The 21,375-nt window shown below is 47.3% G+C and overlaps 2 protein-coding genes across 5 annotated transcripts in view; one reads left to right on the forward strand and one right to left on the reverse strand.

Moving 5' to 3' along the window:
* Nucleotides 1-13,589, forward strand: part of LOC107077028 (protein FAM186B-like) — a 36,346-nt gene extending 22,757 nt beyond the window's left edge. Inside the window, exons 8-9 of one of the 2 annotated variants that reach the window (XM_015344189.2) lie at nt 12,671-12,724; nt 13,021-13,589. In XM_015344189.2, the coding sequence (XP_015199675.2) occupies nt 12,671-12,724; nt 13,021-13,087 (121 nt within the window). In that variant the 3' untranslated portion in view covers nt 13,088-13,589. Of the gene's footprint in view, nt 1-12,670; nt 12,751-13,020 lie in introns of those variants that run through there. The other variant, XM_015344190.2, reaches the window with a different exon arrangement.
* The window catches only part of kif5ab (kinesin family member 5A, b), a 49,442-nt gene continuing 28,903 nt past the window's right edge, over nt 837-21,375 (reverse strand). Inside the window, exons 12-29 of one of the 3 annotated variants that reach the window (XM_015344187.2) lie at nt 21,151-21,323; nt 20,360-20,428; nt 19,820-20,026; nt 19,461-19,607; nt 19,066-19,254; nt 17,904-18,021; nt 16,726-16,790; nt 16,349-16,458; nt 15,844-15,945; nt 14,839-14,899; nt 14,630-14,701; nt 14,129-14,233; nt 8,510-8,726; nt 7,819-7,975; nt 7,027-7,103; nt 6,462-6,489; nt 5,709-5,797; nt 837-4,725 (exon numbers count right to left, since the gene is read on the reverse strand). In XM_015344187.2, coding sequence (XP_015199673.1) covers nt 5,722-5,797; nt 6,462-6,489; nt 7,027-7,103; nt 7,819-7,975; nt 8,510-8,726; nt 14,129-14,233; nt 14,630-14,701; nt 14,839-14,899; nt 15,844-15,945; nt 16,349-16,458; nt 16,726-16,790; nt 17,904-18,021; nt 19,066-19,254; nt 19,461-19,607; nt 19,820-20,026; nt 20,360-20,428; nt 21,151-21,323 — 1,973 coding nt within the window. In that variant the 3' untranslated portion in view covers nt 837-4,725; nt 5,709-5,721. Of the gene's footprint in view, nt 4,726-5,708; nt 5,801-6,461; nt 6,490-7,026; nt 7,104-7,818; nt 7,976-8,509; nt 8,727-8,754; nt 10,431-14,128; nt 14,234-14,629; nt 14,702-14,838; nt 14,900-15,843; nt 15,946-16,348; nt 16,459-16,725; nt 16,791-17,903; nt 18,022-19,065; nt 19,255-19,460; nt 19,608-19,819; nt 20,027-20,359; nt 20,429-21,150; nt 21,324-21,375 lie in introns of those variants that run through there. The other 2 variants (XM_006629378.3, XM_015344188.2) reach the window with 2 other exon arrangements.

Consider the following 21,375-nt stretch of genomic DNA (forward strand, 5'->3'; position numbering starts at 1 on the left):
TTTGTCTGAAAGTGTGCTCTCAGGTTTAAATGATGCGTGTCTTGTCCAACATCGGAAAAACCTCACAGGCAGACAGTTCTCAGATGTATTTTTAGTAATTTCAAATGTTTTATATACAGTGATGTTCTGGTGTTTGTATATTCCACATTTAGAAAAGTATATCTCTTTCCCTAGCTGTCCTGATCTACACAGAAAAGTTTTCAGCAATATTCTGACACTTTAATAATTTGTGGTCATGCATTTTTCAAGACTCTGTGGGTTAAACTTGCTTGCTGTTTCTGATTTACTTGCTGAGCTGACAATTTGTGTAGGACTCCTGGCAGCAAAATTAGCTGGCAATTAGTATTTTGCATTAATCATTAATGTACAGATGGCCACACTTACAAAGGGAAGACAGAACATCTTTGCTTTCATTTTAAAGGCGGTTTAAATCTTTCCAGAAATAGCTGTATTCAAACATTTACAGTATGTACTCAATTTGTTGTGCATTTCAAGACACTTAACTGTATTGTTTGAATGCAGTTAATTAAGTGACCAGTGGATAACAGTGGATGCTGGAATATGTAGGCCTTACAGTAGCTCAGAGATGTGAAACTCTTCAATATTTGAGACTTCAGCTGCTGTGCTCAGCACGAGCCAGGATGTTGCACAGTTGATGCACTCAGATTTAATAATTGCCTCAGGATTTATTAAGCTTTGTACACATACACATACCCCCTGCCTCAAGTCCATGTTTATTTTTACACGTTTTCTCACCTTATAGTGGCTGTTAATATTACTTATCAAAGTAATACCCACGTGTTAATATTCATTTAAAAATAAACCAGAGCCCAGGCGACGTGTCGATAGTTCATCTTTATTGAAAGTGTTTCTTTTTGTACTTGTTAGCCGTTACAGAGCATGTTTACCGCATGCACCAACTATTGGACACGCTTGTTTAAAAAAAAAACAGTGAAGTCTGAATTGTCCACTGGCTCCTGCTTTTTTTCTGCAAGCCCACACTTCTGTTCATCCTTCGCCCTTCGTCGTTACTGATTTTGTTTTGCTCTGCTTTGTTTTGTCCTCGAAGTGTGAAGTACCGAAACGCAGCCTCAAAATCCTAAACCAAATCAAACAGACGTCATCGGACAGAAATGTCCTGCTTCTGAACTTGACCCCCACTGCCCCCAATCTCGGCATTGCCCATAAACCCCTACCCAGCCACAACCTCTCCGCCCCAACACCGACAATGAAAGTGCGAAAAGTCAGTGAAACCTCTGATGACATGCATGTGACCGGATTAACGCTGGATTAAAATCACATCTGATCTCTGCACGTGACTGGACTAATAGGAGAGGTGAAATGAAAGCGGAGGCAGGGTTTGCGATAATTTCCCCCTCTCCTCATTCTTACTCGTCTGAGAGGAGCAACAGCTCATTAATAGGAATAGGAAGTTTTAGACATTAGAGGGAGGAGCCATCTCGGTACAGCTGACCCTCCCCTTGTGTAAATCTCACTCCCAGCTCGCACATCCCTTCGTCGACCTGAACCGGCTGTACTCAACCGCTGCAGCATTTTCCTGTCGACAGCTTCTGACCCACTTGGAATCAAAGCTCAAACTACGTGTTTATCAGCCCCAACCTGGATCAGCAGAGGAACGCAGAGGAGAGGGATAGTATTTTCTGCCTATACACATACGCCTACTTTGTGATCTAAACTGCTACAAGGCACATGAACCTCCTGTATTTCCCCGCAGAGATTCTGTATGTATTACATGCATGTGCCACTGGTTTTTGGGTTGCAGAGGCTGAAAGTTTGAAAGACGAGTGTTAAAAGTTTGCATTTTACAGATGTGGCTCGCGTAGGTCCCTTACAGACTGACTGGTAGATTCAGCTGTAGCAGGGAGGCGCTGTTGCTTGGCCACAGAAAGGCAGTGAAGAGAAAGCCTGACAGCATGCGCAGATGTTGTTTTTTATTCCGATATTTACTGCGTCTTATCACCGTGCACGCGGGCGTCTGCTAAGCCATGAAATAATGAGAAATATATGCCCGGGCCCCCCTCAGGCATCCCTCCCTGGCTTGTTCTAGCAGCTACGCGCTCTGACTGGCTGATCAGAAGGCAGCCGCTGAAGCCCAGGAGGGTGTTGCACGTCATGGAGGTCGGAGACAGCAGAGCTTCGCCGTCTGCCTCTGCGTTCCCATGGCGACACGGAGGGGCGAGGCGCGGGCCGTTAGACATCGGGGCTGTCCGGGCGGACCTGCAGCACGGCTTTCGCTGATGGGCTCCCCACTTCTGCCCCTTTACTGGGGCTGGGGCAGTCGGTACGAGACAGCGTTCTGACTCTCGACTCTCAGGGCATCTTTCTGGGGACCCAGCTGCTCTGGGGTGCAGGCTAGCACAGCTGCGGGTGTCCTGATAATCAGTTCACTGGGGCGACGCGGGACTGTGTTTATCCTGGAGGAAACATCGCTGACACACCTTTGCAGCTTTGCAAGCATGTTCTTCCGTCTTAGTACGTCGGCAAATTACCTCGGATTTGGGGTCACACAGGGGTACAAGCACTCATGTCTGCTGCAGTATATATATTTTTTCACCTGGTCCAGACCCACCTGGGTTCTCGACTTTAAGCCTTTACATTTATAGCTCCTCCATCTCTCAGCCACTCTCCGTTATTGAGAAGGGGTCATCTCTTCCTGTTTACACATTGGCATTTGAAGATTTTAATTAAACCACTGATAAAACCCTTCATTAAATACAGTAAAATTGCCATTTGCATAAAAGACTAAACCTATCTAGGTAGTACATTCAATCGTAATAACGTACATGAAATAAAGAAATATGTGCAGTGCAGAACAAAGACATGAACTGAACTGAAAGAAATACAGTGTGGCGTTTAAAAAAAGTTGCTACACAGTCACTGTGTGTTTCCATTGTACATTGATTCACAACAGAGGTACTGGACACACTGTCCAGTCCTTCCCACTGAGGGAGGCCAGACTGGACACACAGACCACATACCGACGCTTGCAGGACAGATAAAGAATAGGACAGTAAGAGCTGCAGGAGAAGTCTGTTGTAGTGCAATTTGTTCATGTACTCATAACAGTTCATTAAACTTCCGTTTCTTGCTTGTCTGTGCTAGTACTGTGCTGATACTAAGGTCAGGACCTCAGCTCTAAATTATGCAAGATAATTAAACTGTCTGGCAATCCCAGCGATTTATGAATGTATTCCTGTCACAGAGCTTCAGCTTTAGGAAATATGAATGCCTTAAGCCACATCTGTGTCCATTAATATTTGAGGCAAATGCCCAAGGCACCCCTCCAGCTCTGAGTTAGCTACTAACTCAGTGGTTTAAGTGATTAAAGTCCAATTTGTAACGAAGCTCTGGCAGTGAAACAGATCAGAAGAGCCATGAGTTGCACCAAGAAAACCAAGACACACTGCGCAGAGAGCAACATTGATTACAGCAGCAAGCAGCATGAGAGTGGTCACTCTTAAAAACATGTTTTCTAGTCTGCCACTTTGAGGCTGGCTGGCTAGGATAGCACACTGGAAGGATATCACATTCACAATCACAAGGTACAAGAATCTCAAAGACAGCTTCACGTGCCTACAGTTTAACAGTGCTGTAGCAATGGTTACATTACTCTAAGTGCATTTGAACCTGCAGAATCACAGCACTGATGAATCACGGTCATTGACCAGCACAGCCATTCACTCACAGCTTAACACCCTCCCTGCTTTACTGGTTGATAAGCAAAACTGCTAATTATCGCACTTCATTGGTTCGTGTTAGTGATAAAAAATACTACTGACCTACATTATTCATGGGGAGTATATATATATATTTATATGTATGTAGCATGTGGTTCTTATGTATAAATAGCTCTAATTAAGGCTTAGTTAAATTCTACAGGGTTATCTCAATCTCTGATAAAGGAGCTGCCACAGTGGGGCTCAGCACTGAGGTACTAGAGTGGTGCAACATCTGGGCCAGCTTTGGTGTGTGAACATCTGGACTGGCCAAAAATGCACATCTGGATCACAGGGCTGGGGGTGTTGCAGAGCTGCTTTAAAATGTTGGAAGGTATCTGTATTTAATGTTATTATACATAGAGGCGGAAAAGATAAGGATCCTTCCATTTTTCCCAGCTTGCTTTATGTATAGAAACAGAGGTTTTTCAAACAATTGCTGAAGTCCAATCCCAAACTGAGAATGAAGCAGTACTCTGCAATACAGCCCCTTAAGGTTCCCCACCCTGCCTTCCAGCTGGGCTTCTAGCACGGCCCCCGGAGCCTGAGGTGAGGCTGAAGGGCCCTGGAATCACAGCTGGCCAAGCAGCTGGCAGAGCTCCACCCTGTCGCCCCAGAATGACAGCAGCGCCCCCTGCTGGCTGAACATGAACACATCGGGCATGCTCGCTCACTCCTCCCCCATCACCTCTGGTAGAGCACATAATTCTCCAGGAGGGGCAGAGGAGAGGAGAGCGAGCACACCGCGGACGCAACAGAGACCGAGGCAGCGGCAGTGCCTGGCACGCTCTATATACAGCACAGGACATCTAGAGATAACTGGGATCTGGGGGTGGGAGTAGTGGGAGTTTAGCTGGTAAAGGGGGGGATGCACGATCTAAAGTACAGACAGAGAGAAAGAGGGAGTACAGTGGGATACAGAGGCACAGATCAGAGGAAGCTGGTTCGCAGCATGCTGAATGCAGGAGGCCTTAGAAGAGGTCATCATCTGGGAGAGAAAGAGAGAGAAGGGCGACGTGTGAGCAGTGCAGCAGGGTTAGTCAGACAGCCCACGTGCCCTCCGGCCAGTTTTTAACCTTGGTCCTGAATTTCCTGTCCGCAACGTCTGGCTTTCTTTCCAGCTGCGCTCTCATGTCGGCTACAGTAAACCCCGCTGTACCTTGATGCTTTATCTGTTGCTGTGCAGGTATGTTGCTTTGGCACGCCAGCCATTTACCATGTTACCTCATGTGATTGACCTATCAGAAGTGACTGATAAATAAAACTGAACAAAACCTGAATGGTTCAGTCCAATTTCAAATCCGGTAATCAAAAGAAACATCTTCTTTGAAGAAAAATTGCTAATCCGACGCATGATGGTATCAAAACATCTCTTGGTGCTTGAACTCTGGGAAAAATCAGTGGTTGGGACCACAAAAACCTGAGGACTGTGTGTATTTAATTGTGACTAGTGACACAAGTTAGAAATTCAAAGTACTGGAAATCGATTAAGTAGCTCATGAGCTTGTTTTTGTCTGTATTTTGTTGGTGTTGTTTTGCCGCTGCCAATAGACAGTAGTTGAGGAGGTGTTTGTCAGCTCAGTCACTGCGTCTTTGATTCTCCAGCACATGGAATTGTATCATTGCTTGGTGTGCGGTTTTGGTATTTTCTTTACTAGAAACCACCACCCACAATATTTATGATTAGTAACCCAATGAGCAGCATGCCTTGCCCAACACTCCTCCCTCCCACCCCCACTGAACACTCGCACCTTGGTAGTAGCCTGGCACTCTGTCCTAAAACATCGCTGACCCCCCCTCTGCAATAGTATTACCTCACTGGCTGTGGTACTGTAGCTGTTTCCTCTTGTCTGACACATACAGATACATGTATGTGCTGGTGCACGCTTGGTGCTGCGTGGGATGCAGCCCAGCATGCACACTCGGTGTGTGTGTGTGTGCGCGCGCGCATGCCGTCAGGAACGGGCTCACCTGCACAGGTGCATTAGCTGGCGGCAGCCTCCTGCTGGATGACGTACAGTTTGGAGGGGTCCTCTGCCTCGCTTCCACAGTGCGCATCACTTCTAAAGACAGGAGGAGCACCCTGAGCCCGCGGCCCCCAAGAGGCACAGCCGAACCCCTGTGTGCCCACTACTCACACAACGCACACATTGCAGAGCGCGATGAAGTGTCATGGTGGCTACGAAAGCTCTCTGATCAGCCTACTTTATATTATTAAATCTTATAGCATGGTGTTCAAAAATAATGAATGGCTATACTAAATTTATAGTTATCCCCATCAAACCCTAGAGTCATCCAGTTCAGTTCAGATTCTACAGGAATCTTCTGCTCTTGCTATGATGAAGAGTAACTGGATTTCCCATCAAATAACAGCAACCAACTGCTTTCTGGCGACTCTGCCTTTTTCTCTGATGTGCTTATATGCAGATGCCTGTACCAGATTGATGTTAAACAAGTCTTCTTTAAAGTGCAGAGGTGTGAATTTGTTGATCAGAACAAAACCATATCTAAAAACTCTTTTAGCAAAAACAAAACAAATGTCTCATCTTGTCTGTTTGACGATCATTGCTATAGGCTTCTCCAGCCAGACCTCAGATATTGGGTCCAACGCTTATATATTAGCAGCTCAGAGGTGAATGGATGTGGGGGCTGAACTAAGACGTTGGCAAACACAGCAGGAAGAGCCCAGTCTTAGACACACGCACACAGCAGCAGCACCCTTACCTGTTGTCGTTGATGTCTGTAGCATTGCCTGTGTGAAAGAGCAGAAAGAGAGAAGGGAGTGTCAGATATAGAGAGCAGAGGAGCTGCAGGAGAGACCTCTGTGATCCACCTACTGTATCTGAGAGCTTCTGAACTCTGTTATTCTGAGCAAGGTGCAACAGCTGAACTACACTGTGCAGAGCAGAGGTTGTTAAAACAGCAAGGCCACGTGAATTACAAGAGTTAATCAGGAGAGAGGGGCAGACTGAGGGCTGTGTAAAACTTTGTGTGTGCGCATTAATGCGCATTACAAGCGTGTTTGCACTAGCGAACCAGCATGATCTTGTGTGCGCGTGTTCATGCCCTGCAATGAACTGGTGTCCTGTCCAAGGTGCGTCCTGCCTTACACTTCGAGCTTCTGGACTAGGCTCCGAGTTCCCATGTCCCTCACTAGGCATAAGCAGCATTCTGATGGACAGGGATGGATGAACGGATGAGTTTTCCGACATATTCCTAATCTAGTGTTGCAGTGTGTTCTGTACAAAGGGGCTCTGAGTTACACCACTGCTAGTGTTGACCAGCTCACCATTGTCCACGTTCAGCTTGTAAGAGTCCAGGCTGTCAGAGGAGCCCACTGTACCATTGCAGACCCCCACAGATAATCTGCACAGAGGAAAGAGAGAGAGGGGTCATGGTTTCTGCCTTTATGGCTTTGGACTCCTAAAGAGACTGTAGGGCTTGTCCTTAGAACCGAAGTGGAGAGCATCTGCAGTATGCACACTCTGTCTTTCTGAGAGCAGACCTCTACTTCATTAAAGGGGGACCCCCAGGGGAACAATTTAGCTAAGCCTGGCACAGGTAATGTGTATATTTGTGATTTTGGGAGGTGGGTGGAAAGCCCACTGAGACATAATAATAATAATAATAATAATTGCTTACACTTATATAGCGCTTTTCTGGACACTCCACTCAAAGCGCTTTACAGGTAATGGGGATCCCCTCCACCACCACCAATGTGCAGCCCCACCTGGATGATGCGACAGCAGCCATAGTGCGCCAGAACGCTCACCACACATCAGCTATCAGTGGGGAGGAGAGCAGAGTAATAAAGCCAATTCATAGAGGGGGATTATTAGGAGGCCATGATTGGTAAGGGCCAATTGGAAATTTGGGTTACATCCCAACTCTTTTCGAGAAGCGGCCTGGGATTTTTAATGACCACAGAGAGTCAGGACCTCGGTTTTACGTCTCATCCGAAGGACGGACATGAACATGCAGACTCCACACAGACAGATGCCCAAGACTGGAATCGCCATAACGAGGCTTGTGATCAGCTAGCACTGGCACGGTGCTTGTGCCAGCCAGGTGAGTTACGCACATTGTGGCCTGCGGGGGGCTGGGGGTCCTCTGGGAGCAGACTGGGAACCCCCCGGTCTGGAACATCACGTTGCTGTAGGTCACGCCCTCCCCGGAGCGCACGTACAGGGGGTTTGTGGGGGAGCAGGCTGGGTAGTGGCCGGGCCGGATAGGCTTGGCTGAGAGGAGAGGGGGGAGAGAAAGCAGAAGTGGAGGCCGGTTTGCACAATTTGCACAATTAATGAACCTAAAAAACATTCTTCACTGCATCGCATGAGACTACACTAGTGTTTAATATCACAATACTGAATCGTGTCCTATAGAACTTTGTTACATTGTGCCATACTGTGATGCTACAGATTTCTGTGATGCTACAGATTAACAGTAATATATTTCATAGTAAAGTATCATAGTATCATACTGTATATGGTGCTGTATGACACTATACTGTTTTATATTGTGCAGTACTTTCTTGAATTACACTCTTTTAGATAGCACTGTAACCTAAATTGGTATGCCTGAATTTATTGGGTTATGTGCAGCAAGGTATAGTATTATCTTGGTTTATACTGTTAGTAATGTACTGTTGTATCCCATGGTGACTGACTGTACTGCACACGATTGTACTAAAGTGGGCTGTGTTGGATTCAGTCGTTGGGTTGCATGTTGTGCCAGCACTGTTGCATGTGATTCTATGTGTTCAGATGGCCTACCTATCTGTGCTGCGTGTGGCCTCCGGAGCGGGTTCTTGGACCTCATGACATCCTTGATGCGCTCCACCTCTTGCTGGTAGCGGCGGCGGTCCTTCATGGCGCCCTCCTTGGCCTCCTTCAGTGCGCCCTCCAGGGCCTTAACTCTCTCAGCCGTAGTCCGAAGACGTTTTTCCAGTTTAGGAAGCTCACAACGCAGATCTGCATTGTCGCGTACCAGCTGGGGGAAGCCGGAAGGGGGTGGGTTTCAAGGTTAAAGATCAGAGGTCAAAGGTCAAAGGTGAGCACAGTTCTCACCAAAGAAGACCGAGGATGAAAACTTTGCTGCCAGCTGCTCTTCCTCTGCTTTCCCCGCTGCCCGATTGGTCAGTGCATCTCCTCGCCCCTGTACTGTAACTTTCTGCTGACATCTCCAACAGCCATTGTGAGTGGCAAACCTTTTTCACAACATCTTTGATGTTCCTATCCTTTCGTCCATTCCCTTTCCTTTCTTTGTCTCTCCTTTCTAATCAGTGCTGGTCAGTTTTTTCTTTTTCTTCCTAAATTTAGTCTTAGAAGGGAATAGCTTCTTTATGTCATCTTCCTGCCAATGCATGAACAAGAAAAGGCTTGTAAGTCCCCTGTCTGGTTTGTTGGCTTGACATCGCAATGGTTTCAGTGACTTCATGCCTGTGACCTGACACTGTGGCAGTGTTTGTTGCTGTTACCTCAGTTTGCAATGAAGAGCAGCATAAAATGGCTCGCACTGGGAAAGGGCATTGGATATAACAGTTTGGGAGATGCTGCTTAAACAAAGCCAAGATGTCATGATGCCTATCCTCTGTACCGTGACCCTTAACACACTGAAACCATTTGTGGTTGGTGAGGAGAGATTTAATACCCGTCTTCAGGAGAGGATGTTGTTTTGGGAAAAAAACTAAACACCACATACAAACATGGGTCATACTTGAAATAATGAGCACTGTTTCTTTCTAACAGTTCCGGTACCAATTACTGTACTTGTCTGCATATACAAGCATTCAGCAACATTTTGTTATTCTGCACCTGGATGTGGGTTTAAAGCACTACCTGTCCTCTGACATATTGTCATAGCCTGTACAAAGAATTAACCTGAAATTCACTTTTAACCAGACTTCCAGATATAAAGCCTGTCCAGCTCTTGAAGGGTGCCTAATAAAAACTGACAGACTGAACTGAGGACGTACGATATCGACAGCATGTCAAAAGACTGCTCTACCCTGAAGCCGAGCTTCTACAAGGAAAGATCGAATCTGACCCTCTCCTCCCCTGAGCCTGCTTCTCCTCTCTCACACTCTTCTGGTGCATACATGTGATTGAAGCCAGAACAGTGCCAGAGCCATGCCAGAACAGTGCCAGAAGAGTGCCAGATCGGCGCCGGAGCAGTGCCGAACAGTGCCACACAAAGGCGCTCTCGGGTGGGTCGGCTTGCGGGCTAATTCATTGGTGTCCCCCGTGTCCCCCTTTGATGTCTTGGTTCCCACAAAACAAACAGTGAAGCAAGCTGCAGACCCGGTGCCAGAGCAGTGCCGAAGCTGTGCCAGGGGGTTATAAGTAGTGTTCCGCAATGTTTGCTCTTTCTTATCTACCTTGCATCTTAACGAGAAACAAAGTCTTAGCCCTTTCTTAATTAGAAACCTTTGCAAGCCAACATCCCACCTCCCACACCAATCTGCCAAACTCGTAAGGAAAGGGTCCGGAACTACTTCAGAAATACTTGGTTTGTCAATGGAGGTTTGCACATTAAGTGGCTCAGTGACGGATCAACAGCCTTAGAGACAGCTCTGCTGGCGACACAACGAGAAGAGAAAATCTTCGGAAAACACGGAACAGTAGTTATAGCCAAGCAGAAAAGCGGGGAAGCGGACGGAGAGATGAGCTGTACCTTGCTGTAGCACTCCATCACCTGAGGAGGCGCTCTCCAACAGCATCAACAACAAGAATAACAGTGACACAGACAGCCAGACATACAGACAGCACAGGGACACAGGCGAGAAGGAAAACAGGGTGAGAGAGGGAGAGGCAGGTTTGGGGGCCACATGGGGAGCCGCAGTGTCTCTTGGGCTGAGTACCCGGCATCTCTGTCTTTGGCCCTGGTTTGGTGATTGCTCCTGGCATGCAAGACTGCTCTTGTATAGTGCATTTTCATGAAATGGGGGGTAATGAGATTAAAACCTTCTTTGCTCCAAAACAAGAGACAGAGGAGAGCTGCAGGGGATGTAGTTATGTCAGACAGTGGCGAAGGCCAGCATGCACATAAAAAACATTTTGGCTTTTATATCCGACAGCAGACAACGGCCGTGAGCTCCTGAATGGCTCCAGTAGTAAAGGCCCTAACTCAGAGTGCAGGCTGAGCTCTGTGGCCCAGATGTTGCCGGTTCGAGCCGGTGTCACGTCACTGCAAGTGGCAGAGCACCGCCATTGCAGGACTAGAATTAATTATCAGCAAGCACATCAGTGACATCAGCTCCTCCAGTCGGCACTGACTCTCCTGCCAGGCGCTGTGGAGCTCCCAGCATGTCAAGGAGGAGCCAGTTTGTTCCTGAAAGAATCAGGAGTACCAGTTTGCTCCTGAAAAAATCAGAAGTACCAGTTTTCTCCTGAAGGAATCGGGAGTACCGGTTTTTTCAGGAATGGAGACAAAAGTTGTTACACAAGAGCCAAGTCTTGTAACAACAGGTGATATGAAATTGGGTGGGTGTGTAACAGTGGAAACAGAGGCATTGCAGGCCTCTGCGTTATACATAGAGGCCATTTTAATGCATGCTGGCCACTCATTCCAGAATGTTTCCCAGCAGGCACTTTCTTTTTCAGCCTGCTCCTTTTGCACTGTTTAGTTAAGGGAAATGCGGAGCCTGTCTGACTGTAACATAGCTTCCCGGTGTACATGAGAACACAGCTCTTTGCCCCTCAGAGCAACGTAGTATCAGTATGCAGTTTTTGGTGGCTGCTTTCTAAGATGATTTTTTTGTTGTGATTATTGGGCTTTATTTCTCTTCACTGTATTTACAGCCTTGTTGGCTTTTGTGCTGAAAGGAGAAGGAGAGCTCCTTGCAGTTGAAATGATGCCCCATTTCCATTGTTGACTTATGTATGAAGCTATTTTAATGCAACCCCCTTGCTTTGAGCTCATGTTTCATGTCCTCAACCCTACCAGTGCCGTGCACTCTGGGGGGAGCTCTGTTGTCCTCTGGGGAAAGGTGTCTCCGTTCGGCTAGAGTTTGAAAAAGCAGAAGGGGAGGGAAGACTTTCGGGGGAATCTCGTGTTGTGAGAGAACGCGAACCTGTCCTTGGAACAGAGCTAAGGTCCAGCATGTTGTTAGAGATGACGGGATGGGGGACGAGGCTCAGATCCCCTCCCATCAGACTGGAATGTGTGGTCACTCTCCTTCCGGACAGACGGTTGACCAGCAAAGCCCGCAGTCAGACAGGAAGTTGTCACATTGTGCTTCCTTCCCATGATTATGTACGCGCCCTTGTTCTTTCCTTGCCAGGCATGTACAGAGGCTCGCAAATGCAGAGACACAACTGTATTCACACTTTGAGCACCTTCCAGGACAACAAAAGCACATAGTCCTCTTTTCAGGTAAAGCCAGTTCGTATGTACATTGTGATCATCAGCTGCCCCAGGGACTTTTAATAGCTGCCAGTCGGATTGGATGACAAGCACCTACATTGTGGGCTAAGGGGGAAGGTAATGCTTGATTCCTTCAGCCTTGTTTCCTGTTTTCTGTCTGTCTTGCTGGATGTCTGCCAGAGAGCAGCTTGCTACTGTACATGTAATTTCGTTCTGCTCTGTAAAGCATCACATCTGATGCTTTACAGATTTTTATAGGCTTGTCTCTCTCCTCAAGCACTGGGTTAGTTCTCCATGGCTAGTAATAGCATCTGCAAGATCCAGAATCCTGCAGTAGGTCTCTGTGACACAAGGCTGAAAGCCAACCTGCCAACCGGCCAACCTGGCCCAAGTCTTACTTGCACTGATATAATAAACTGTCCTAGTGTGGAGTGAGTGTGAGTTTGCACTGCTGCACAGCCTGATTTCACCGGAGACAACTTCAGAGTTTAATTAGGCTTGAGAAAGCATCATCAGGAAGAAAGCAGGCAGCCTGATTACTCTTTTCTGTTTTCGTTTTCATCCGACAGACCAGTTAGTGCCGAAACAACCCCTTCACGCATCATGGGCTGCTATCAGTATCAGTAAGTGGAAATACTATATAATAAGTGAAAGGTTATCTTGCCCTGAACGTGTAGGCCCATTACCTCTGGTAAGTTTGCTGCACTTGTGCTGATTGATGAGAATCACAAGAACAGCTTTTGCATGTTCTGATATCACCCTTACTTGTCTTCTGCTTCCTGAATCAGTTTTATAGGCGTTCTATGTTCTGTATGCTCTTCATCGTGTTCCATCCTTGTGAGAGGATATCATTTTTCTCCTTCAGTTTTCTATTTGTTAAATTAAAAAAAGAGTTGATTTAGATTTTGGTCCTTTCCAGCTATTTTGGGGAACGGATGCATGAAAGGGTTTTGAATAATCAGCATGTCTTGAGGCCCAGGCTTTGACTTTCAGCCCTGTTGTCAGAGTCCGTATGTGGGCTCCAGCAGCCTGCCAGTGGCGCTGGAGCTAAGCGGGAGCCACTTACTGTGAGGCTGTACAAGCTATACATCTGCAGGGGATCGGGGAGACCAGCCTAGAGCCCCCGCACCACATCGGCGACAAACAGAGAAGAAACACACAGCTCAGACATTCGCTCGCAAACACTGCCTGTTCACTGCAGAGACTGAGCATCTTCAGAATGGACAGCCTGCGCCCTTCGTTTTCATTGTCAGCTGTCTACCTGCTTGGTTATTCTTCTGTCTCGCCGGAACTGATTCGACTGATTTCAGATTCTGACTGGAGCTGTTGAGGAGTCAACTTAACACAGAATCTCCTGCCTTCCCTGTGGTTGAAGCATGGGGATTCACTACGGAGGTGACTCCTTCATTCAGAAAGTGTACCATCAAGCAAATGAGAGCTTATCTAATACTAACGCTGGATAAATAAAAACCTTTGGAGGAACTTTCCAGGATCATGTTATTACCTCCATAACATCTTCCCCACAAAATGTCTTTGGAAGATGTTCCAATTTTCAACTTTAAGCACTGCCTACATCTGAGTCCCGGTCTGGAGGGCTATAGGGAGCCCCGGGTAATGTCAGTGCACTAGCCGTACTCTGACAAACCTCTGAAACATGAGCTAGAGTCCTTGAGCTTACTTACGTTGCACTAGTGTTTGCTTTCCAAAGCCTTGTCGGCTTCAGGATGTGAGCTGTGATCATTTTCAGTTTTGCAGTCTAGTATGTACTAGTACAACCTTGGTTCTTCCATTCCATTCCATGCCTCTGTATGATCTCATCTGTAATTATTGCAGAGATCTCCAGCAGGTCAACTGAATACTGTCAGGGCCAATTATGTAATTGAGACACCGTTTAGCGTTTTAGCCCAATCGTGGCAATGGACTGGAAGGGCCAAGGGGCCGATGCACTGCCCTTCACTGCCTTTCACTACCCTACTTGGGAGGATGCATTATGGGAAATCTCCACCTGGCAGTAGGTAGCTGCTCACCTGTTTGTGAACCTTTGTAAGCTGCTCCAGGTTGTTTTCAAGAAAGGAAATCTTCTGCTTCTGAGTGGTGCACCCCCCGCTATCATCAGGCTCCATCTCTGAACTCTGACGAGACAGAAACAGCACAGGAAGTCAAAAACGCACCTGCAGTGGTCAAGGGGTGCCCCAAGATCCAGTCACCAGGGGGTAGTGATTTCAGCCATTTGTGTGACTTAAGTTCTCAATGAAATAGTGAAACTACTTCTTCACAGAAATGGTCACCTTTACCACTCTTTCTCTCCTCCTGTCCTTCGCTTACAGGATAAGAAATAGAAATAACCTGATCCAGCTATTTCAATACTGTCAGAGAATACAGGTGGATATTGTATGTCACTGATATCTGCACCATCTCTGCCATTATATTCAGACTCGGACCCTATCCACTCCATCAGTATCCCCCTTCTCTAACGTTCCCAGTCCTTCTCTCTCCGGGAGTCAGCCCCCTGAGTACGCCGCACTTACTTTTTTGACTCGAGTCGTGAGGTCTTGAACAAAAAGCTTGCGCAGGTTGTGGAGGGTCTGGAGTTCGCGGGCCTGAGGTGGGAGGGGAGAGGAAGAGAGAGAGACAGTCAGGCAGACGAGCAGAGTGGCAGCTCAGCCTCCAGCCCAGCGAAACCAACCCACTGGTCAGTGGAGGACACCCAGGCGAAGCCAGGGGACCGGACACTTACCACGGTCTCCTCCAGCCCTTTAAGGTCCTGCTTGGACTGCTCGTGACGCTCATGGAGAAATCTGCGTAGAGACAGAGAAGGGGGAGGGGGGGAGGGCTGGACTCAATTCAATGTGTTTTTGCGCAAGTCCTCCACAAGGACGATGGCGAAGGTGGAATGGCTTTGCATTTTGGCTCGAGCGAATCCAAAATTGCCCATTGTCTAAAATTCATACAAAAATGAATTGAGTCACATTTTTGTCACATATGCGCATTTAACTTCTGTCTGGCAAAGAGCAGGCTGACTCTAACGGACAGTGTCTAGTGACGGTGGTGGTGTGCTTACAGCTCCAGACAGCATAAATTGTATTTGGGTCCAGCTTGAATTTTTGAGTGGGTTTTTATTTTGGAGAGACATAATATGCTTCTAATGTTCTTTTTATTGGTGCACCGCATAGTTTATGAATGGATTCGAATTTGTGTGAATGTATTCAAGTAAATAATTAGAATGAGTCCACCAGGAATATTCTAATTTTTAAATATAACTAACGTTTCAATGTATAGACACCTGATAGAATAGAGTGTTCAGTGACAGTACAGTGTATTTAGTGACCGTAGTAGTGAAAGTACTGTGTTTTCAGTATTGGTACAGTGTGTTGAGTGACTCTATAGTCTGGTCAGTATTGATACAGTGTGTTAAGTGACATACTGTGTGATCAGTATTGATACAGTGTATTAAGTGACAGTGGTCTGTCAGTCTTAGTTCGCACAGTGACAGTATAGTGTGTCCTGTATTGATACAGTGTGTTAAGTGACAGTGAGCTGTCTGGCAGTTTTGGTGGTTCACACAGTGACATTATAGTGTGTTCAGTTTCGATACCGTGCGTTGAGTGACTGTATAGTCTGCTCAGCATTGATACAGTGTGTTAAGTGACAGTGGTCTGTCAGTCTTAGTTCGCAGAGCGACGGTACAGTGTGTTTGGTGTCGATACAGTGTGAACTGTAGCGTGTGTTCAGACACACTCACGTCAGCTCCTCCAGCTGCATGCTCTTGTCGTGCTCCTGGCTCTTGAGCTTCTCAAACTCTGAGCGCAGCTGCTCCAGCTCCAGCTGCAGCTTCTGATTGCGACTGCGAGGCACAGAGAGCGGCTGGGTAAGGAACAGCAAGCGGAGGGGTGGGCTCACGACAAACCTGTGCCTTGCTCCATACGAGCTGATCGCAAATCTAAAGAGTACCTTGGCCATTAGTGCAAACCCACAATTATCCTTTAACAATTTTTGCATTGCTATTTCTCCTTGCTTTTAATTCTTCTAAATTTAGAAGAAAAGACGCAATCTTCTTTTTGGGAAGCCATGTGCAGGTATAGACATCAGGTACTGTATCTGCGATTTCAGAACGAAAAAGCACTTTCAAGCCATGCACAGAGCTGCAAAACAAGCTGGGAACTGGTAGCCCCCACCCAAAGAGTGCAGGAAGTGAGCAGTCGGGTTTTTGAAAGGGGCGTTTTTTCCGCAGTGGGGGGTACACTCACTCAGTGAGGTCATCGATTATCTTCTGCTTCTCGTTAATCTCGTCCCGCAGGCGGCCCAGCTGCTTGTGGTGAGACTCGCGGTGTGTCTCCATCTGCAGGTCCAGGGCCCTCTGCGAGGAGAGGGAAGCAGAGTTGCTGTACTTTTAGGAAATACCCTCCCCTCACACCTACACTAATGACTTTTCAGAAGAAGCTCTCCTTGAATAATTTAGCTTTGTTAGGCATTTTACCCTTTCCCCCCATAATATCACCCTCTTCTCTGCACTAATAATGCTGTGTATTAGGATTTATGCTCCCTCCACATTGTCCAATAAACAGCTGCTATTGCCTGGTGTCCTCCCTGCCCTATCCAATGGTTGCCCTGTATCCACAGTTACCTTCACGTCTCCCTCTTCCTCGATGTCGTTTTGCTTCTCATTCCTGGTCACTTCCTGCACGGTTTCTGAAAGACACACAAACCCACCAGGTCAGATATAGCTGTCATTCACTCACATTTACCTCCAGGTAAATACTAAAACTGGAAGTAATTACAGCTACACCCCTATGATCACCCATCTTAAGTTCACTTTCCGTTGTCAGCAATTGGTGTGCACTGGTTACCAACACGCAAGCAGTAACAATCCATTTTCTCCTGGTACAATGTATTGCTTTGCTATGTTAGTGTGCTAGTAGTGTACAGTATGTATCAGTGCATTTGATTGTGTGCATGTAAGTGTGTACAGTGTATACTTATCACTTTGTTATTATCAGAGCCTGTATCATTGGGTATGTGAATGGTTTCAGATGGAGAAGTCCATAATTTAGCAGGTTTCATGATATCATGAACAACAAAGGAGCCTTTAGGTGTAGGTATTCTTAGACTCATGCTTTTGGTAGTTAAAGGGGAACTGCAATGCTATTTTCATATTTTGGGTTAAGAAAGAATCAACATTGATGAGTGCATTTCAAACCACAATAAAACTAAAATGAATGCAGTAAAACCTCCAATTTACATCACAAAATAGTTGAAATTTCTGTGTATACACAGCTCTATATTCTGCGACAAAGCAACAAAACATCCATTGAGATGAAGCATACATTGAAAACACGCAGGCTTGTGAATACATCTCTTTCAATCCAACAGAAATGTTGCTCTCCACTTCAAGACAGTTTTGCCAACAAATACAGCTAACTTGTTAACTCTGCATGCAGATTATAATGGAACATTTCTGTGGTGAAATTTCTTCTCAACAACCTGTACTTATTGGCTCGTTCATCACATTGTTTTTACAATGACTAGTGAGCAGGAAGGGCCACATCACGTTAAAATTAATGTAAACTTTCGCTCTCGACCGTGACCAGACCAGGGGTTTGTGGCAACAATGGCAACCATACAGTAGTGTCACAAAGTTCACAGCTTTGTTCTTAATTTGACATTTGTCGAATTTAATAATGGGTCTGAAAACCTGGGACTGCAGTTCCCCTTTAAGACCTCAAGTGAATTATTACCTAAGAACAGTGTAGCCCTCAGGAAGCAGGCTTGTGCACCACTGGTGTGCAGAGTGTGTGTAGTTACCCTGTGCTTGCAGCCTGGCCAGCTCCTCGCTCAGAGAATCATAAGAGTCCTCCAGCTGCCTCTTTTTCAGCTCCACATTCTGCATGTACTCCGTCAGAGAGCGGATCTTTGCCTCATGCTGGAAGACAATGTGTACACACACAGTCAAGAGTAACCGCATGCACACAGATTGGACAAAGAAAGACTGAGACACTGATAAGACAAGAACACAGTGAGAGCATGGAAACACCACTGAAACTCGAACTCAGAGAAAGGAAAGGTACAAACACACTGCACTTGTCACGGACGTCCAAAGGGACTAACCGTGGGGAGCAGGAGAGCGGAAAAAGACCCATATGCGTAGCGGCGAGACGGGGAAAAGGCCCGGGCTCATTAGTGCAAAGAGTTCAGGAATGCCGTATACTGTAGAAACCTATGCCCTCAGGGAGCAGACGTTGGGGTGCCCTGGTGCTAGGCGGGTCTAAGGACATCCGAACGTCAATGCTGAGCCAGGATAGAGTGCAAGACCCGGAAATATATAGCCCAAGGGAAAGAGAGGGACCGGAAGGACAGCAGACCGGAAACTAGGGACAGGACAGAGAAGGAGCGCCCTCTGGCTGCAGAGGGCGTGACAGCACTGAGACACTTAGTAATGGCACTCACACACACTCACTCAGTATAGACACACACACTGAGGCACGCAATGTAAAGGTCAGTAAAGACACACACTGAGACACTCAGTTAAGACAGAAACACACTGAGACACTCAGTAAAGACACACTGAGACACTCACTCAGTAAAAACATGCTGAGACACTCAGTTAAGACAGAAACACACTGAGAAACTCACTCAGTAAAGACAAGCTGAGACACTCACTCAGTAAAGACATGCTGAGACACTCAGTATAGACATACACTAACTGAGACACTCATGCAGTAAAGACACACTGAGACTTATTCAGTAAAGATGCACATACTGAAACACTCATACAGTAAAGACACACACCCCGAGACACTCAATAAAGACACACACACTGAGACACTCACTCAGGAAAGATACACTGAGACACTCACTCAGTAAAGACACACTGAAAAAGCAGGGACACACTGCACTGGGACGCTCGCACACTCAAAGAAGTGACATGTGCACACAGGGAGACAGGAGGGACAGACGCGCTGCAGACCTGCGAGATGAGCAGCTGGCAGGAGGAGAGCTCGCGGCCGGTTTCCTCCATCTTGCGGTGACACTCCAGCTGCAGGTTCTCCAGCTGCCGGCAGCGCTTCACCATCGACTTCACCTCCGACTTGATCTTGCTGATGTACAGGCGGGCCACCGTGAACTCCTCCTCGATCGCCCCGCTGATCTCCACCGGCTGGCCAGGAGAGAGTGGGAGAGGGGCAGGGCCATGTGGTTCCATCAACACGGTTACAAACTCTGCTAAAAAGTCCGCTAAAGCTATCAGATTTCATGTGGTTCTATTTTATTCCTTTTGCTGCCGTATGGAAAACTCAGCAAAGAGAACCACTGGGAAGCCCCTGCAAATACAGAAATGCGACCATGTGGGTATTGGGCTCTCACCAGCTTGATCTCTCCGTTGCCCACGATGGTGCTGAACTCGCTCAGGTCCCTCATGAGGCCGTTCAGCACCTCTGCGATGCGCTTCCTCTGGTGCGTGCTCATCTCCTGCATCCGGGTCAGCTCAGCCTCCAGAGCCATCAGGTGAGCCTGGGCCAGAGAGAGACAGAGTTGCAGCACGACGTCTTGATGGCTCAGCGAGAGCTGCTGCACAGGAGTTGCACACTGAAGAATGTTGTGCAACGTGTGGCTAGATATCAAGAATCTTGGGTTTGTGATCATTGTGATCAGCTAGCGACTTCACTGCTGTTGCTTTGAAATACTACTGCATGCACGGAAAGGAGAAAGCTGTTGACTCTGACCATCTTTTGGGCCAGCTCCTCAGCCAGCAGTTTGTTCTGCAGGCTCTTGTCCTCCACCTCCTGGCTCTTCTGGTCGTAGTTGACGGCCAGCTCCTCCAGGGCCTGCAGGACCTCCTTGACCTCGGCCTTGGCGCAGTCGCTCTCCGTCTGCAGCCGCCCGAGCTCTGTCTGCACCTTCTCGCTGTCCCCGCGCGTCGACGCCAGCAGCTGCCCGGCACAACGACAGGGGCATGACTCAGAGTGGGGCACAGAGGCCAAGACAGAGCGAGACCGTGAGAGAAGAAAGGCCGAGAGTCAAAGATGGGCGGGAACAGAGGAAGATACTGGGAGGGGGTTAGGGCAGTGGGAGAGAGCTGGAGGAACACAGTCAGAAAGAGACCAGGAAAGAAAGACAGACTGAGTAGGCAATGCAGAAACCGACTGATAGACACTGAGCCAAACAGAGGCAGGTGAGAAACTGAGATGGAGAGAGGTGGGCAGGAAAATGGGGAGCAGACAGATGGAGGGTGCAGACAGACAGACTGACTGACGCCTTTGTACCTCCTCCTGGTCCAGCATCTGCTCCTTCAGTTTCTCCACCAGCTGGCTCTGCTGGTTAATCTCGTCATCCTGCGGGCAGACAACAAACAAACACAGCCCCACGTCAGACACTCTGCCAGAAGACACAAGAAGTGTTGCATTGTGCCAGCTACTGGGACAAGCATACCAACTCCGTCTGTGCACAGTAACACTCTTGAAAGGTAGATTTTCAAAGTTCTGTGAACGAAAGACATTTTCTTTCTACTCGTTCTCTGGTAACAATCATTCAAATGTAAAGGCAAGCGTGCTCGTTTAACATACAACCATTCAACGTTTATATTTTTGTTCTGCACATAATAGAGCAATGAAGCGCACTGCCGTCATGTCCGGTGTGTGTCCCCTGTTGTATCCGTTGCCTGCCAGGATGGGCTCCAGCTCCCCTGCGACCCCGAATCGCATGGAGCAGTTAGAAAACAGATGAAGCTCCGTTTGGTGAAACTCCACAATTTTTAGCCTAACCTGAAAAGGCAGTTAGCGTGAGCCAACGCCAACTTTGCCAGCGTCATGTCAACATCACCTTTAATAGGCGTTTTGTTATGTCTCTTTGCGCACAGCACAAATGTAAAGGTTAAGAATGAGCAATTTAGAAATACACTCTAATGAGTGGTAAATCGGAAAGACTTTGGTCTGGACTTGCGATATCAAGAGGAAGTCAAATAAAAATTTCTGGAGTCAAATGAAAATGGATCCCATCGTGCAATGGAGCAAGAGCTTTGGGAGTCATCCTTTGAGTGTTTCCAAGTCGGGCTAACCTTGTCATCAAGCTGCTTGTAGAGCTTGCGGATCTCCTCCTCGTACTTCTGGCGCTCCTCCTCAGAGATGCGCACCACGATGGAGGAGGTGCTGTTGTCGACCGGGGTCTCGTCGCTGGTCTCCAGCTTCACCACCCCATTGGTCAGCTGCTCAGTCTCCGGGACGTTCTCCCCTGGTTCCCCCAGAATCCGCCCAGAAACAAAAGGATCAGTTCAATGATGAAA

This window comes from Lepisosteus oculatus, chromosome 1 (genome assembly GCF_040954835.1).
Source record: "Lepisosteus oculatus isolate fLepOcu1 chromosome 1, fLepOcu1.hap2, whole genome shotgun sequence".
Classification (NCBI taxonomy): domain Eukaryota; kingdom Metazoa; phylum Chordata; class Actinopteri; order Semionotiformes; family Lepisosteidae; genus Lepisosteus; species Lepisosteus oculatus.